This window comes from Macaca thibetana, chromosome 2 (genome assembly GCF_024542745.1).
Source record: "Macaca thibetana thibetana isolate TM-01 chromosome 2, ASM2454274v1, whole genome shotgun sequence".
NCBI classification, from domain to species: Eukaryota; Metazoa; Chordata; class Mammalia; order Primates; family Cercopithecidae; genus Macaca; species Macaca thibetana.
In genome coordinates, this window is record NC_065579.1 from 4923954 (window position 1) to 4942573 (window position 18620).

Below are 18620 nucleotides of genomic sequence, written 5' to 3' on the forward strand. Positions count from 1 at the left end.
CTTTTGGCTGGAAGTGAATTTTTACCTTTTAAAAATATAATTGGTCATTTTTTTGTCCATACTTTTTATGATAAAACACTTTGAACATATATAACAGTAGAGAGAATACTATAATAAAACCTCATGTACCTGTCACACAGATTAAATAATTATCAACCTATTGAATCTCTTTTTCATCTGTTCTATTAACTCTCCACCCTACATTATTTTGGAACTATCCCAGATACTATATTTTATTTGAAAATATTTCAGCATATAGCTCTAAAATATAAAGAGTCTTTTTAATTCCTTTATCACATCTTTTAAAACCTCATAATTTGAAAATAGTTATATAGGCAATGTTCAGATTTCCTCAATAGAGTCAAGTACGTGTGTAGATATACTTATGATACATATACAAGCACTTTTGTTTTATTGCCCCTTGCTTGATTGTGCTTCAAAGATACTGCATTTTTTGTTTCCAACTGAAGATTTCTGACAATCCTGCATTGAGCAAGTCTATCCGTGCCGTTTTTCTAAAAGCATGTGCTGTCTTCGTATCTCTGTGTCACGTGTTGGTAACTCTGGAAATGCTTCAGACTTTTTCATTGTGATTATATCTGTTATGGCAGTCTGTGGTCAGTGATATTTGATATTACTATGCTAAGTGCTTTGGGGCACTATGAACCATGCTCATGTAAGATAGCAAACTTAATCAGTGTTAGATGTTCCCCAACTGGCCATTCCCATCTCTCTCTCTCTTTCCTCGGGCGTCCCTGCTCCCCGAGACCCAACAGTATTAAAATTAGATCGATAAATAACCCTACGCTGGTTTCTAAAAAGTGTTCTAGCTAAAGGAAGAGTTACGTGTTTCTGATTTTCAAATAAAGTTAGAAATGATTAAGCTTTGTGCGGAAGACATGTTGAAATCCGAGATGCACTGAAAGCTGCGACTCTTGCACCAGTTTCCTTTGTGAATGCAAAGGAAAAGTTGTTGAAGGAGATGAGAAGCACTCCTCCAAAAGTGAACACACAAATGATCAAAAGCGAAGCAGCCTTACTGCTGATGTGGAGGAAGTTGTAGTGGTCTGAGCAGAAGCTCAAACCAGTCACACTTCTGTAAGACAAAGCCTAATCCAGAGTCAGGCCTTAACTCTTTAATTCTATGAAGGCTGAGAGAGGTAAGAAAACTACAGAAGAAAAGTCTGAAGCTAGCAGAGTTCGGCTTATGAGGTTTAAAGAAAGAAGCCATCTCCATACGTAAAAATGGACAGTGAAGTAGCAGTACCAGATACGGTACTATAAACCTCAATGAGAATGTTACAAGTACTCATTTTAATGGCGTTAGTCATTGTTTCTAGGTCTTTTTAGAAAACATACTTAGGAAATAGTTTTTTAAGATAAAATGCATTATGAGGTCATACTGACCTCATAACTTCCAATTCAAGTTTAGAATTCATAGTCATACTGACCTTATAATTTCCAATTCAAGTTTGGAATTCATAGTCATACTGACCTTATAATTTCCAATTCAAGTTTAGAACTATGGGCTTTTTACTTTACTTTATTCATTGTACTTGTGTTTCTCTTATCTCTATGCCCAAAGTTCTGATTCTCAAAAACAGGAAGAGATTACTCTTTTGCTTTATCCCATTGTATATAATAACCTTAGAGTGACAAACCAATGCACTCAGCATTGATATAATTCCTAAAAACAGTTTAAGATGTTTTTAGAATTTTTGTTTTCCCATTTGTGACATCTTGTTAGAAATGTACAGCCAAATTATACATTGTTCATTAAAGTCACTCAAAATAGTTTTCTGTTGGTTATGCCAGCAACTTGATAGGTTTATTTCGCTCTTTTTGCTTTAGATTTTAGTGTTAGCTTTTCATATTTTTATTTGTATTATTTTGTATAGATATAGAAAATATCTACATGGTTTGAGAGTCAAATCCATAGGACAGAAGATATTCCAGGGAATCTGGTTCCTATCCCTCTCCTTTCTGACTTATGTCTTCATTCTCTCTAGAATCATCATTTTGGTTTTTATTTATTCTTACATTTAAAAATATAAACAGATTATATATAATATTCATAGTTTTGTATTACATATACAAAACAGGTTATATATTTATACTGCTGTCTTCTAGATGAATAGAGATATATCAAACATATTTAACTGTATTTCCTACTGTGTATATTTTACCTACGTAACTATGTTTCTCAGGGACCATTTAGTATATATAGATATTCTTCATTCATTATTTCAGCTGCATGGTACTCTCTTGTGTGGAGGAACCATTGTTTATTCAGTCAATCCTCTATTGAAAAAAATTTTCTCAGTTTTTTACTACTACAAATAGTGCTGTAATAAAAAGCTTTGTACATATGTCTTTTCATATTTTCGCCAGTATATCTTCGGCACGGATTCTGAGAAGTAAAATTGCTAGGTTAGGAAATAAGTGCATATGTACTTTTGCTAGAAAAATGTTGCCAAAGTTTCTCTCCGTAGAGATTGTGCCAGTTTGCATTTGCACCAGAAATGTGTCAGTGACTGATTCCTACCAGCCTTGCCAATAGAATGTGCTGGAAATTTTGCACATTTTTCTAATCATAAGGTGAGCAATGTTATCTCATATATATGTCTCACTCTCTTTTTTAGAAAGTAATTTAAAACTTACAAAAAAGTTGTAGAATAGTTTAAATAACTTCTTTTCTAGAACTATTTGAGAATAAGTTGCTGACATGTAGCTCCGTGGTCATCACCTGCACATCCTTTTGTGTGTGTTCCTTTTCTCTCTCTCTTTTTTTCTTTCTTTATTTTATTTTATTTATTCATTTATTTTTTTTGAGGCAGGACTTGCTCTGTTGCCCAGCTTGAGTACAATGGTGCAATCATAGCTCATTACAGCCTCGATCTCCTGGGCTCAAGTAATCCTCCCGCCTCAGCTTCCAGTGTGCGCCACCATGCCTGGCTATTTTTTTTTTGGATAGATGGGGTCTACTGTGCATTTCTTAAAGACGAAGACATTTTCCTACATGAAGGACAGTGCAACCAGGAAATTAATATTGACACATTTCTCCCAACTAATGGTCAGACCTTGTTCATGTTTTGCCAATCGTCTCAATAATGTTCTAATAGAAAAGAGATACAGGATTACACAATGCTTTTGTTTGCTATGTCTCTTTAATCTTCAATTTTTAGTTGAATTCTGTGACTTTGACTCTTCTGACTCTGGTTATTTTATAGAATGTCCTTCAGTTTGCATTTGCTGATGTTTCCTCATAGTTAAATTCAGGGTATGCATTTTTGGCTGGAATATCACAGACATGATGCTGTGTTTTCACTGCTTCCTCTCAGATGGTGCATAATTTCAATTTGTCCTATTACTGGTGATGCTAACTTATATTACTTAATTAAATGGTGTCTGCCAGGTTTCTCCATTGCATATTTATTCTTTTCCTTTTTGTAATTAATGGTTATTTTGTTGAGAGATACTTTGAGATGATATAAATAAACCATCTTCATCAATTTTTCACCCTCTAGTTTTAGTATACATTGGTGTTTCTTGGCCAAATTAATTATTACCTTGATAGTTGCCAAATGATGATTTTTCTAATGTTATCTCTCCTTCTACATTAATTAATTGCCATTTTGCTGCAAGGAAAATCTGTCTCTTCTCCTTATTTATTTATTCATTTACTTAAGTCATTATGAACTCATAAATCCCTATTTTATTTGATGGTTATGGTTCTTTCTTATCGTTATTTACTTTGATGTTCAAATTGTTACAGATTTAGGCAGTGAGACCCCTTTAAAGTTGGCTTTGATAGTTTTGTGATATGTCCCCATCATTCTTTGAGCATTTCTTTACTTAATGGCACAACAAGGTGTTCTAGCTTACATTATACTTTTCTTGGCCCAGCCTGTACTCAGTCGTTTCTCTAAGGAAGCCTTTTTATTGTGAGAAAGGGAATTTAGAAGCCAAAATCTGGGCACTGGGTGTGCTCATTACTATTGGTGTATAAACAAAAAGACTAGCAAACATATTTATATATTCTTATAATCACACATATTTACATCTATATTATTTCTGTCTCTCTATCTAGTATATTGATATTTTTCATTGGAATCTACTACCACAGGGTCTATTGTAGTTGTATCTCTTTCTCTATTTGTAACTTCCTTTCTTCAGTGAGAAACCTGGCTAGTTAACCTCATTATATCTACAGGAGTCCCCTCTTATCTGCAGGGGATACATTCCACGACCCTAGGTGGATGCCTGAAACCATGGGTAGTACTGAGTCTGATCACTGTCATTTGGAACACATTTCTGTTCATGTCTTCCACCCACACATTTAATGCCTTTACCATTTTATCTAAGCACTTCACACTGTGGTTGTAATGTTTGCAGTTTGAGGTGCGACGCACAACTAGCACAAATTTCTTTTTCCTTCTTCACAACTTCACAGATAGTTGATTCATTCTTACGGTAGATCTTAGCAACCTCAGCATACAGTTTTGTTTTCTTTAAGTTAAGAACGTTCACCTTTTCACTTAAAGAAAGCACTTTACTGCTTCTCTTTGGCATAACTGAATTGAGAGCATTACTACTCTTGTGCTTTGGGGCACAAGTAGTAAAATAAGGGTAACCTGAAATGAGCACAGGGATACTGCAACAGGCAATGTAATAGTCAGGTGACTGACAAGCAGGGAGTGTATATAGCATGGATTCTGTTCCGGGTGGGATGAAGCGCATAGCACTAGATTTAATTACTCTACTCAGAATGGTGCACAGTTGGAAAACTTATACATTGTTTATTTCTGGGATTGTCCACTTAATATTTTCTGACTGCAGTTGACTGTAGGTAACTGAAACCATGGAAAGTGCAACTGGAGATCAAGGGAGACTACTGTACTTATTGTACCATTTCTGCCTGGATGCAACCAATCTTTCATCACCACTGATGCTCCCACTGCCCCTCATCCCACTCCTATGTAGACGCCCTTTTCACCTTGCTTGGGTCCCAACATCCCACAGCAGGCCACTGCCACCATGGGGGCCCTTCTGTCCCTGCTCAAGCTCTGACACCCTGTACCAGGTCATGGAAACACCCTTCCATCCTGCTTAGGCTCCAATACCCCAGAGCAGGCTGCCAGCCCACCCCACCCAGCCCCGTGCAGGGATGCCTATCTTACACCAGCCCTAATAGCTTTAAGACTAAATAAGGAAGAAAAGAAGTAAAGGAAGGCAGGCAGGCAATGAGGAAGGAGGGAAGGACTTTCATTTCTCTTATCATGGGTAAGAATGAACAGCTTTGCAGACACTTAACACACCACGTGTATGTGTGTGTGTATGAAGTGATAATATCTAGCAATTTTGCTATACAATTATTTGCTGGAGATCTCTTTTTAAAAGGAACTCATTATCTATTAGGATTTTTTTTTTCTTTTTTGAGGCAGGGTCTTGCCCTATCACCCAGGCTGGAGTGCAGTGGCACGATCATCACCCACTACAGTGTCAACCTCCTGAGCTCAAATTTAAGTAGTCTTCCCACCTCAAGCCTCCCAAGTAGCTGGGAGTACAGGTGTGTGTCACCATGCCTGGCTAATTGTTTTATTTTTTATTTTTTGGTGAAGATGGGGCTCCTGCTGTGTTGTCCAGGTTGGTCTCAAACACCTAAGCTCGAATGATTCTGCCGCATTAGGCTCCAAAAGTGCTGGGATTGCAGGCATGAGCCACTGTGCTCAGCTGGGAATATTAACCTTTTATCTGTAATGTAAGTTTCAAATTTGTTTCTGAATTTGTCATTAGTTTTTTCTTATTATTTTGCCACACAAAGATTTTTATTTTATGTAGCTATTTTGTTACATTCTTTTCTTTTTGTTTTCAAAGTTTGAATCAATGTTGAGGAATGTTCTCCTTTCTCCAAAAAAAAAAAAAAAAAAATGCCGTGGTTGCTTTTTCATTGATATCCAAGTTAAGCAGATGTTGGATTATGTTTTTGTGGGAAAATAACCTGACTCAACTCTGTCTCCTCCCACTTTCAGCTGGAGTTCAAGAGCTGGAATCACACGTCCTGGTGCCTGGAGATTTATTAATTTTGACAGGGAACAAAGTGCTAATGCCATGTGATGCCGTTCTGATTGAAGGCAGCTGTGTGGTGGATGAAGGCATGCTGACAGGTACAGTTCTATCTCCACAGCTGGCAACCTCCGTGGCCTGGCCCACGCTCCTCGCCACTGTGGTCCCTACTCCTCCTCTCCCTGAATGACAACGGCTGGCTGTAAAGCATTGTCTGCTATAGGACCTTCTTGTTTCCACAAATCTTACTCAGTCCTGCTGTGAATGGATCTGTGGGTTCAAATTAAAGCTCTTTCTATGTGTTAAGTTTGATACAATAACAAGTTTTTGAGTGTTTAGTATTTCTTTCTTGAATGAAAGATTATTATAACCCTCTCATTTACCTTAAAAGATTGTAGAGATCGGCCGGGCGCGGTGGCTCAAGCCTGTAATCCCAGCACTTTGGGAGGCCGAGGCGGGCGGATCACGAGGTCAGGAGATCGAGACCATCCTGGCTAACACGGTGAAACCCCGTCTCTACTAAAAATACAAAAAGAAATTAGCCGGGCGTGGTGGCGGGCGCCTGTAGTCCCAGCTACTCCGGAGGCCGAGGCAGGAGAATGGCGTGAACCCGGGAGGCGGAGCTTGCAGTGAGCCGAGATCGCGCCACTGCACTCCAGTCTGGGCGACAGAGCGAGACTCCGTCTCAAAAAAAAAAAAAAAAAAAGATTGTAGAGATCATTAGATCTTTCAGAATTGTCTGTGACTTTTATGTTTATTTATTTTAAATAAAACATGTTTTTAAATAAACTTGGAGGGTTTGAAAATCATCAGCGACATCCTGAAACCCACAGGGGTCATTCAAATTCTTCCTGGCCTGGCTTGAAAATGTTAAGAAATTCATGAGGCAGCATTTGGAAAAACCTGCTGCTTCCAAAATACACACTGGGTGTTTCGGCCTCACTGTAGTTCCTTTACAAATGGCATACTGGAGCTGGGTGGGACCTGTGAGGTTATCTCACATCACAGGCACGGCAACTGAGGTCCAGAGAGGTGACTTGCTTAAGATTACACTGCCTTGATTTCTCACTGACATAGCATAATGATGAGATGTTCAGCTGATACTTCTATAAGATAAAGAAGAATCATAGAGTGTTTCTCGGAGATGAAATGAGAGGCTGTGACTACATGGAGGCTGTGAACGCACTCTCATGGGTGTATCATGGTTCCCATTCAAGTTCAGATCAAATCCATTTCTCCCAGGCAGCCCAGAAAGACAGGTAATGGAGACAAGTGTACACACCTTCCTATGTTAGCTGACAAAGAATAAATGTGTCACAGATCATGGCAAGGCAGGTTCTTTTCCCTCAAAAATCCATAGATTCCTAAAAATCCTGTAATGCTGGGACTCTGCAGTGCCAACTACCATTTTCCTAATGAAAGTAGCCTTAATATACTGTAATGCAACTCTGACTTTCTATTGACCACTCTGCAGAGACCAGTAGAAGACTTTAGAAACTTGTTCCTCAGAACAGACCCACAGTTATTTCACGGCTTCATTCATTACCTTGTATTAGCACTTCAAGCCTCTGCGATAGGCCTCTCCCACTGCACTGGTAAAAGTTGCTAAAGTCCCAATTGCCAAGTCCAGTGGACTCTTTAAATTTCTTTCTTTTTGAGACAGAGTCTCACTCACTCTGTTGCCCAGATTGGAGTACAGTGGCTTGATCTTGGCTCACTGCAGTCTCTGCCTCCCGGGTTCAAGCGATCCTCTCATCTCAGCCTCCATCAAGTAGCTGGAATTACAGACGTGCACCACCATACCTGGCTAATTTTTGTATTTTTAGTAGAGGCGGCGTTTTACGATGTTGGCCAGGCTGGTCTGGAACTCCTGACCTCAAGTGATCTGCCTCCAAAAGTGCTCGGATTACAGGCATGAGCCACTGTGCCCAGCCTGATTCTTTAAATTTCTCAACTTATTGTCCTCTCTGTTCCATTTGACTATTCTGACCCGCTCTCTTTCTGAAAACTCTCTTCCCTATAACTTTCTAAGATAATTCTCTCTCTCCAAATTCTTCTACCACTGACTATACCCATTCAGTTTCTTCTGCTGCTCCTCTTCCTCCATCTCCTGGATTATTGGTGCTGCTCATGGCTGCATCCTTGGCCTTTCCTCTTCTCACTGTATACTTGGTCTCTAAGTAAACTTGTCTGCTTCTGTGACTTTAATTATCATCTAAAACCTGATGAGTTCTGGCTAAATATCTCTAGTCCAGGCCTCTCCTCTGAGCTTCAAATCCAAATAAATCTCAAACTGCCTACAAGGCATCTCAACATGGTCATTCTACAAGGCAACTGCAACTTACAGTGGCCAAAAGACAATTCTTTCCCTCCCCCTAGAATCCCTATGTTGAGGAATAATGTTGAGCCTCTGCTTATTCTCCCAGGTCGGGAACTAGAAAAGCAGTGCAAATTTCTCTGTCTCTATGACCTGCCAATACATTTTCTCAAGTTTTGTAGCTCCTTACTTCCTTGTTTCTTTCCTTTTTTGAGACAGAGTGTCACTCTGTTTTCCAGGCTGCCGTGCAGTGGTGTGATGCCCGCTCACTTCCACCTCCGCCTGCCGGGCTCAAGTGATTCTCGTGCTTCAGCCTCCAGAGTAGCTGGGATTATAGGCATGCACCACCACGCTCAGCTAATTTTGTATTTTTAGAAAAGACAGGGTTGTACCATGTTGCCCAGGCTGGTCTTGAACTCCTGGCTCAAGTGATCTGCCTGTCACTGCCTCCCAAAGTGCTAGGATTAAAGGCGTGAGCCACTGTATCCGGCCACTTCCTTGTTTCCCGAATGCAGTGCTTCCTTTCTATTCCCACTGCCGGCTGTCATAGTTCAGACCTCATCCCTTGCCACTGGGATTCCTGTGATTATTTCCCAGTTGGATACCCAGCCTCCAACCTCACCAGACTTTGATTCATTCCCTGTGCTATGGACAGAGTGCTCTCTCTTATACATAAATATGATGTTACTCTCCTGATTAAAGTGGTTAAATCTCTCCACATCCTCCTTCAGTCACCAGTGGCTTTATTTTATTTTTATTATTTATTTATTTATTTTTGAGATGGAGTTTCACTCTTGTTGCCCAGGCTGGAGTGCAGTGGCACAGTCTTGGCTCCCTGCAGCCTCTGCCTCCCAGGTTCAAGCGATTCTCCTGTCTCAGCCTCCTGAGTAGCTGGGATCACAGGCATGAGCCACCACACCTGACTGATTTTTTGTATTTTTACAAAAAATGGGGTTTCTCCATGTTGGTCAGGCTGGTTTCGAACTCCCGACCTCAGGTGATCTGCCTACCTCGGCCTCCCAAAGTACTGGGGTTATAGGCATGAGCCACTGTGCCCAGCCCACCAGTGCCTTTAGACATATCTGTGGACACTTAGAGTTCTCCATGCTTTGACTCCTAGATAGCTCTCATGGCCCTTTATACTCTACACTCCATATTCTTGACTGCACAGCTTGACGTTCCCTAAATAGTTATTTCCAGCTATCTTGACATCTGTGCTTGATTTACAATACCTATAGTATTTATAATACTGTATTATACTTATTTGTTTACTTATCTGTCTCCTATTCTGAACTACAGACCTCTTAGAAATAAAGACTATGTTTATGCTTGTATCCCCAATACCTAGGGTTGTCTCTGCCACATGGTAGGCACACACAAAAAAGTCTGTTGTATGATGAGTGGGTGCAGGCATGATTTAAATGAGGGAAGTCATCCTGCCTCACAAAACAACATGCTTGTTTTCTGTAGGAGAAAGTATCCCAGTCACCAAAACTCCGTTACCCAAGATGGATAGCTCCGTGCCGTGGAAAACACAGAGTGAAGCGGATTACAAACGGCACGTCCTCTTCTGTGGAACAGAGGTTATCCAGGCCAAGGCAGCTTGCTCTGGGACCGTGAGAGCAGTGGTACTGCAGACCGGTTAGCATCACCTCCTTTTTCTTATTTTTAATGATATATTTTCGCTCAGTTTGTCTAGTGCCTTAAATTTATTAGGTGAAGAGAAGCTGTTTTTTCTTTATAATCATAGTTTTTTTAATTTTTACTTTTTGTGGGTATATAGCAGCTGTATATATACTTATGGGATACCTGGGCTGTTTTGACAGAGGCCTGCGATGTGAAATAAGCACATCACGGAGAATGGGGCATCTCTTCCCTCAAGCATTTGTCGTTTGAGTTACAAACAATCCAATTACACTTGTTAAGTTATTTAAAAATATACAACTAAGTTATTATTGACTATAGTCACCCTTTGTACTATCAAATAGCAGGCCTTACTCATTTTTTCCATTTTTTTTTGTACCCATAGATAAGGAGAAGTCTTACCTATAGGTACAAAACACACCAAATATATATAAATCCATATGTTTTAAATACCAATTGAACTATGGCATATGCCTGTTAGTAAAAATGATAGTACTGATAACACTAATTATTGTTTATGTGCTTTGCAGTATATAAACTCTTTCCACCATATCAAACAAGCAGAGCAGAGATGCTTACTGCTTCTACTATGCCTGTGAATAGGCTGAGGCCACACAATTCAATGAACGTTTTAAAATACCATGGCCAGCAGTTGACGAAGCTGCACCTAGAACCCAGGTCTTCTAATCCTGAATCCCAAGTTCTTTCTAGGGTGGGCTAGAAACTGCAAATGTAACATTGCAAAGTATTAGAAAAGTGAGTCCATCAGTATTTACTGGACCACTTAATTTTAATTCAAGTGACATGCGCGTGCATGCACACGTTTGAGTCATTTTCTTAAAATAAAATTCTATTTGGCAAAGCTGTGCTGTGCACCCAGTACGGGGCTTTCCTATCTCCGGGATGCATTGAAATTGGAAGTAGAGGAAAGGAAGGCCAGAGAGAGTACCGGGCTCTGAGATAGAGATTTCCGTTCTAGCATTTATAGATTTTTCTAGCTATCTTTTAATTGCCTTTGAGCTTAAACACTGTTCAAATATCAGTAGAGAGAAACAAAAGCGGTGTTGAGGTTTGGAAGAGCACTAACAGGAGACCACTACTGTTGGTCTCCTGAGAGTGTGCGGTGTGCGTTTGTTGTTCCAGGATTCAACACTGCAAAGGGAGACCTTGTGAGATCCATTCTCTACCCCAAGCCAATGAATTTTAAGTTGTACAGGGATGCCATCAGGTTCCTCCTGTGCCTTGTAGGAACAGCCACCGTTGGGATGATCTATACTCTGTGTGTCTATGTGCTCAGTGGGGTAAGCTGTCTTTGCTCTTTTATTAAATGTGTACATACTCATCTATATATATTTCATACTGTACATGTTGGCTTTAATCTAGGATGTGGTTTACAAACCTAGGAAACAAAGCCAAGCCCTGAAACCTGTGTGTGGACTTCCAGATCCCAATCAGCAACTGATCACTAAGTCCATAATAACAGACAGACTTCATGGGATAGTCGGATAAAACTATTTATTGATTGGTATATCAATGTATTTCTCTTTTCCTCACACTTTATACTATTTTTCCTTTTCAATCTGAGAATATATTTTCAATAAAGTAGCATTTTTATAGCTATCAAACGAGGGATTTTAAATAAAATCAGACACCCAGTTTTCGTGAGGTCATGGCAGACTAGTACGTTATTCTTTGCTGGTAACAATATAAATCACATTTTTTTTTTATTGCTATTTGGCGAAAGATAGAGCTATAAACATGGTCATGCCTTTAACCCACTGATATCATTTCTTGAAATTTGACCTAAAGAAGTAAACAAAAAGAAGGAAGACTGGGCACAGTGGCTCACGCCTGTAATCCCGCACTTAGGGAGGCCAAGGCGGGTGGATCACCTGAGGTCAACATGGTGAAACCCCGTCTCTACTAAAACTACAAAAATTAGCCAGGCATGGTGGTGGGTGCCTGTAATCCCAGCTACTTGGGAGGCTGAGGCAGAAAAATCGCTTGAACCCGGGGGGTGGAGGTTGCAATGAGCCGAGATCACATCACTGCACTCCAGCCTGGGTGACAAGAGTGAAACTCCATCTCAAAAAAAATAAAAAAGCAAAGAATCATATGCTGTTCGTCAGTGATTTGTCTGTAATAATTAAAGAGTGACTGTCGTCCAGGAACCTCCAGAGGAGGTGATGAGGAAAGCCCTTGACGTCATCACAATTGCGGTTCCTCCTGCTCTGCCTGCCGCTCTGACCACAGGCATTATCTATGCCCAGAGGAGGCTGAAGAAGAGCGGCATCTTCTGCATCAGCCCCCAGAGGATCAATGTGTGTGGACAGTTAAACCTGGTCTGCTTTGACAAGGTATGTGTGTTTCATCCTTATTGTTATCATCATTTTTTACCATTGCTGTCATCGTGTGTATCTGCTTTTACCCTCTTGCAAGGCAGGAGACATAGAATGTGGGTGGCTGTCTTCATTTTATCCCTGGTTAGATGCGTGATCTGGCAAAGATACGTCTCTTAAGCTCGCAGAGTCCAAGGTTTAGAGAAGAAGTGGGTGCTAAATAGGAGAATCTTTTTGGGTCCTTCCAACTTCAATATCCTATGACAAGCAATTAAAATAGCATCCCTTTTCTCTGCAGTCAAAACCTTCATACAAAGAACAAAATTTAAACCCTTTACTCTCGTCACTGCTGTATGCTTGATGCTAAGAATATTGCCTGGCAGAGAGTTAGTGTGCAATAAAGACTGATTGAATTAATGAATGAATAACAAAGGAAGAGTTTATTAAACTGTTCCTTACTATGAGACTCATATCAAACTTTGGCTGTATTTTCCCATCTGTAGTTTATTGTCTAAAACTACCCTTGATTATTTGCCAGTTATTCCCAACCAGCCTCTTATTCTACCATCTCTTTATTGTATTTGTTTAGTCCGTACACACATATGCTGGGGTGAAGGTGGGAGCTGTGAGAGAATAAGACGGAAATGCCTTTCAGGGCATTGTGAACAGATGAGCGTGGGTAGAGGCATGGAGGCAGGAAAGCAAGAGAGTGTGGCTTTGACTAGAGCAGGCTGTTGGTAATGGGAGAGGCTGTCTGTGGACCTTCAATGTCTGGCTTAGAAAGTGTTTACATATATTTTAAGCAATGGAGAGTTATTGAAGGCTTTTGTTGCTGTCGTTGACTTCTTTTTTAAATTTACTTTTTAAATGTAAAATACACATAACATAAAATTTATTTTAGTCATTATTCAGTGTACTGTTCACTGGCATTAAGTACCTTCTCACTGTTCTGCAGTCATCACTACTATTCATTTTGAGGACTTCTTTTATTTTCCCAAACTGAAATTATATTCATTCAGCAGTATACTGAAGGTTTCGATAGTTGAGAATTAATGGGATCAGGGCTGTATTTTATAATTATTGGAATATCAGAAAGATCTACCAAGAACAGAAAGTCAACATAACTCTTACCACCATTTTAATATTATTTTGTGATCAAACTAGCAACGTAAGAAATAACATTCTATTTATGAGATTATATCCTTGGACTTGGAAAAAGAAACAGGAGTGGGAGAGATAAATGTGACCTGAATTTGTATAAAAAATGAGCAATAATTATGAGTAATTATGATTATTATTAGCTTTTACTGTATGCTAGATGTTAAATGAAACACTTTATGTTATCCCATTTAATCTTCACCACAACTCTCTGAGATTATGACCATGTTACGAATAAGAGCTCTTATATTTAGAGGGATTAATTTGCTCTGGTCATACAACTGGTGTTTAAACCTAACCTAAATTCTTAACCATTATATTGCACTGAGAGAAATACCAACACTTTTTTTTTTTTTTTTTTTTTTACCAAATAGCAAACAATTTCTTTCGAGTCTTTTCACACACAGTGCCCTGTAGGTAAAAATTCCTCTCTATTCCTTATTTTAATGACATATTTTAAACTTCTGCTATGAAACTAGGACTCCCCCATTTTATATCGAGGACTTTCCCATCCATTTAGGCTACCATTAGATCCTCAAAACAATCCTCTGAAGTTGTGAGGAAGATACTTTTTTTGTCGTCATTATGGAGGACACTAAAGTTGGAAAAGATTAAGTTCCAGCTTGTTAGACAACTGGCATAAGCTCATCACGCTTCCAGCGGGCACTCCAGAGACACCCTCATGGTGCCCCTCCTTGAAGTTTTGATCTTGTTAATATGTTTGTGAAGCATTTTCTCATTACAGAAATACCTTATTTATCTGCACTATGGAGTCTTCACTATGGGGACCCTGGAATTTTTTTTTTTGTTTTTTTTTTAAAGTAGGGAGGTGATTTCGTTGTGTTGTTTGGGCTGGTCTCCAACTCCTGAGTTCAAGTGATTCTCCTGTCTCAGCCTCCCGTAGTGCTGGGATTACAGGCATGAACCACCGCGCCTTGCCTGGATCTTCAGAGTAAATGCAGCATTTGTTTCTGTTTAGACAGGCACCTTAACAAGGGATGGCTTGGACCTCTGGGGAGTCGTGTCCTGTGATAGGAATGGGTGAGTACCTTGGACTAAATGCATTCTAGTGTCTCTTTTCCCAGAATTCCGTGTTTTCTCTTGAAATTACTAATGGAGACACTTGGACTTTTTCTTTGGTGAACAATGATTGCCAAAGTATCTTCTTTTAACATCTCATCTTTTGCCAAAGTATCTTCTTTTAACTTCTCATCTTGAATTCTTCAAAGCCTCACTAAAGCATACCCATTTTCCCCCATCCCAATGCAGTCCCATGCCAGTCACAAATCCGGGAGATGAAGCTTTGACACTGCATCCAAATCCTTGCTAAAATATAATTTGCTTCCAGCATGACGTTGACGCAGTATAAGTCATTTAGACATTACCAGGATACTGTCCTTTAGGGAGGTAACATTCTTGGTTCAAGCTGAAGCCTCTTGATGTGCTAGGAGGAAGAACAGTGCTCTGACTTTTGTACCCTGAACTTCAGGAAGGGAAGAGGAACATTTGTAGAACCATAGCTAGTGTACTCATTTTTCTTGGTATTCCAGTTTTAAGAACTCTACTTTCTGGCTGCTGGAAACTCCTTTTTCTTTTTCTTTCTTTTCTTTCTCTTTTGAGAGGGAGTTTCGCTCTTGTCGCCCGGGCTGGAGTGCAGTGGCATGATCTTGGCTTATTGCAACCTCCGCCTCCTGGGTTCAAGTAATTCTCCTGCTTCAGTCTCCCGAGTAGCTGGAATTACAGGTGCCTGCCACCATGCCTGGCTAATTTTTGTATTTTTAGTAGGGACAGGGTTTCCCCATGTTGGCCAGGCTGGTCTCAAACTCCTGACCTCAGATGATTCGCCCACCTCGGCCTCCTGAAGTGTTGGGATTACAGGCGTGAGCCACTGCGCCGGGCTGAAACTCCTTTTTCCTAGCAAGTGAAGACAGTTTTGGCAGTTCTCAGCACGGTGCGTTAAAGATTTGCACAGCCCTCTCCTGTGGCCCTCTTGTGGCCATGTTTGAGTTTGCATCTCTCCCTGCTTTTTCTACTCACTACGAACTCCTGGGGAATCAGAACATGAAATCTCTGATGCACTTGACATTTATGTTTCCTTTGAAAATGAAAGTTTTCTCCTGTAACACTTGTAACTTAAATCACAAAGCATTTTGTGCATGAAATGTTCATGGTGGTTCTTTGGCATTATAGAGATGACATGTAATTTATCCATAAAATATGCTAATTACACATAGTTTAATACTTGTGGTATTAAAATACCATTTAGAAACAAGTCTAATTCCTGGATTAAAAAAGTGATCCTTGTGCTTCTAACCACTTTAGTGTACAGAAGAAGCCTCTTAAAGTGTTAAACTCTAAAGTTCTTTTCATTTTTCCTAGAGGGTAGATTTAGATATATACTTCGTCTCATGGTTCATTAGTGTTTTTCTGTTTCAGCTTCTACAAAATATGTGTACATTTCTTCAAATATGTGTGCATCTTAAGAGCAGTCTTGTTCTTGTTTAGATTTGCATCTCTAGTGCTGTAGCTCTGTACCAGGCACAGATAGTAGGTGCACAGTAATTGCTCATCTCAAATGAACTCAATATGTTCTGTCTTTTGAATGTTCCACTTACTGAATTGACACCGTATTATTCATAAAACTTTGGAAACTTTCTGTTTCTAAAAGTGACTTGTTACATTGAAGTAATAACAATTGATATGTTATTGATAACATATCAGGGAGGGTAAATGATCCCTCCCTCCCTCCCTTTCCTCCCTCCCTCCCTCCCTCCCTTTCCTCCCTCCCTCCCTCCCTTCCTTCCTTCCTTCCTTCTTTCCTGCCTGCCTGCCTGCCTGCAGATCAAAGTTGAAGTCCAATGATTAAAACAACAAATTAAAATAGAAAATGGCAAATTTAATTAATAAAATGAAACAAAACAGAATTAATTCTAGGTAAGAAGTGAGCACCTGACTTAGAGGCTATTAAATGCCTTCTCGTTAAACGTGAGCTCATCTCTGATATTTCTTCTTTTCCAAAAAGCCCTGATTGTTGTGCCAGATACTTTAAGAACTATTAAAGGCTATCAGGGATTGATAACCAGAAATACTCAGATAAAAATGCACCGACAGGATTGATAGAGAGCTTTATGTATTTGCTGTGCTAACCAGAGTCTGGCCCAATCCTCTGGAATGCAGAATTATATACTCAGAATTACAGACTAGTGACAGTGTACGTCTCATAGTAAAAATCAGATTTTTTTTTTCTGATCTGTATTTTGCTTTTCAGTGTGAGTTTAAGTTTCTGTGTTAACTATACTGCTGGTGGTCTCTTCCTTTTAGATATTTACTAAAATACCATCGGGTATGCGGTAAACCCACCAAGATGAGTTGCTCTCTTAACACATAATAATGAATATAACTAACAGGGTCAATACAAAGCCAGGACATTTTTGAACTCTTAGTGTGACAAAAGGAAACTTGAATGCAAAAGCCAGGAAGCCATGTGGCTGAATTGTGAGTTAACATTGGGATATGTTTGCTTTCAAAGCAAAGGGCTAGAGCAATTTAAGGTTATCTTTAAATAAATGCAGGGTCCATATTATCAGAAGAAATTGTCTGTCTTGAAATGTGGTCTCCAGGATCAGACAATGACAAATAGGAACTTTTCCAAAAAAGAAGAATAAGGAAAGTGAGAGGGAGGCCTGATAAAACTGTTACTAGAGGAACTACTAGAGGTTCCTGTGCAACACCAGAGGGAGGGAGGTGAAGGGGAACGGCAGAGTTGATCCGTAAGTTTGAAAGAAGTTGGCATGTGGAGGAGCGGGAGCAAGTGAACTGTCACTGGCTCCCAGGAGCAGATTTTGCCCCCACGTAGGATGAAGCTTCCACCATTCAGACGTCCTCCAAATGGCATAAGCTGCTTTGAGAACCAACATCTGTGCTGCACATTTGAGAAGGGGCTGTGACTAACCAAGCTGCAGGCGACATTCTTCTTGTGATGCCAGAGCTGAACTTAATGGCCCCCACTCTGAATCAGTGAAGGCACCCTGCCTGTACCATTTGAGTTGTATTTTAATAGCTTTTTAGATGAGACTGTGTTCTCATCTAAAATGAAATGGTGGGGATAATGGTTGGGATAGGGACACAAGAGGCCAGGGTGGAAGAGGGGGATGCAATGTTCTTTGGAAAAATGTTTTTAGCCAGGCACGGTGGCTCACACCTGTAATCCCAGCACTTTGGGAGGCCGAGGCGGGTGGGTTACCTGAGGTCGGGAGTTCAAGACCAGCCTGGCCAACATGGTGAAACCCCATCTTTTCTGAAAATAGAAAAAATTAGCTTGGCATGTTGGTGGCTGTCTGTAATTCCAGCTACTCAGGAGGCTGAGGCAGGAGAATCGCTTGAACCTGGGAAGCAGAGGTTGCAGTGAATCGAGATCACGCTACTGCCCTCCTCCAGCCTGGGTGACGGAGTGATAGAGTGAGACCCTGTATCCGGAAAAAAAAAAAAAAAAAAAAACGAACAAAATAAAACCTCAGAGACCTTTCTCATACTCAGTGAACTTACTTGGCTGAATGAAGCAATTAATGTGGGAGGATTGGAGAGTGGCTATTAATGCAACAAAGCATATTAAATTATGTTTTATAAAGATGTTTGTTCACCTCCAAGATGCTCTGTTTTGGCATGAGGAGATAGAATGGAAACCCATTTCTTTTTCTCCTTAAGCTTTCAGGAAGTTCACAGCTTTGCCTCAGGCCAGGCTGTGCCATGGGGCCCACTGTGTGCTGCGATGGCCAGCTGCCACTCTCTGATCCTTCTTGATGGGACCATCCAGGGAGACCCTCTGGACCTCAAAATGTTTGAAGCCACCACCTGGGTAAGCCTCTGCTCTTCAGAGAACCTGAGAAGCTTCTTCAATGCCAGAGCAACATAGGCAATATCAGAGCTATGTAATTCTTATAAAAGGTGAGGTGTCCAATGTGGAGTACATTTGGTAGTGAAGGGCAAACTCATCTAAGCCTGGTTTCTTCATCTGTGCAATGAAGCTAATAATAGCATCTACATAATGAGACTATTGTGAGGATTAAATGAGTTGATGCATTAAAAAAATCCTTGGT

The 18620-nt window shown here is 40.1% G+C and overlaps 1 protein-coding gene across 5 annotated transcripts in view; it reads left to right on the forward strand.

Moving 5' to 3' along the window:
• ATP13A4 (ATPase 13A4) overlaps positions 1-18620 on the forward strand; it is a 173468-nt gene that overhangs the window by 92264 nt on the left and 62584 nt on the right. For all 5 annotated transcript variants that reach the window (XM_050779097.1, XM_050779096.1, XM_050779099.1 and 2 more), the window contains 6 exons: positions 6033-6167; positions 9854-10024; positions 11171-11328; positions 12196-12384; positions 14504-14565; positions 18229-18379. In XM_050779097.1, coding sequence (XP_050635054.1) covers positions 6033-6167; positions 9854-10024; positions 11171-11328; positions 12196-12384; positions 14504-14565; positions 18229-18379 — 866 coding nt within the window. The remainder of the gene's footprint in view (positions 1-6032; positions 6168-9853; positions 10025-11170; positions 11329-12195; positions 12385-14503; positions 14566-18228; positions 18380-18620) is intronic.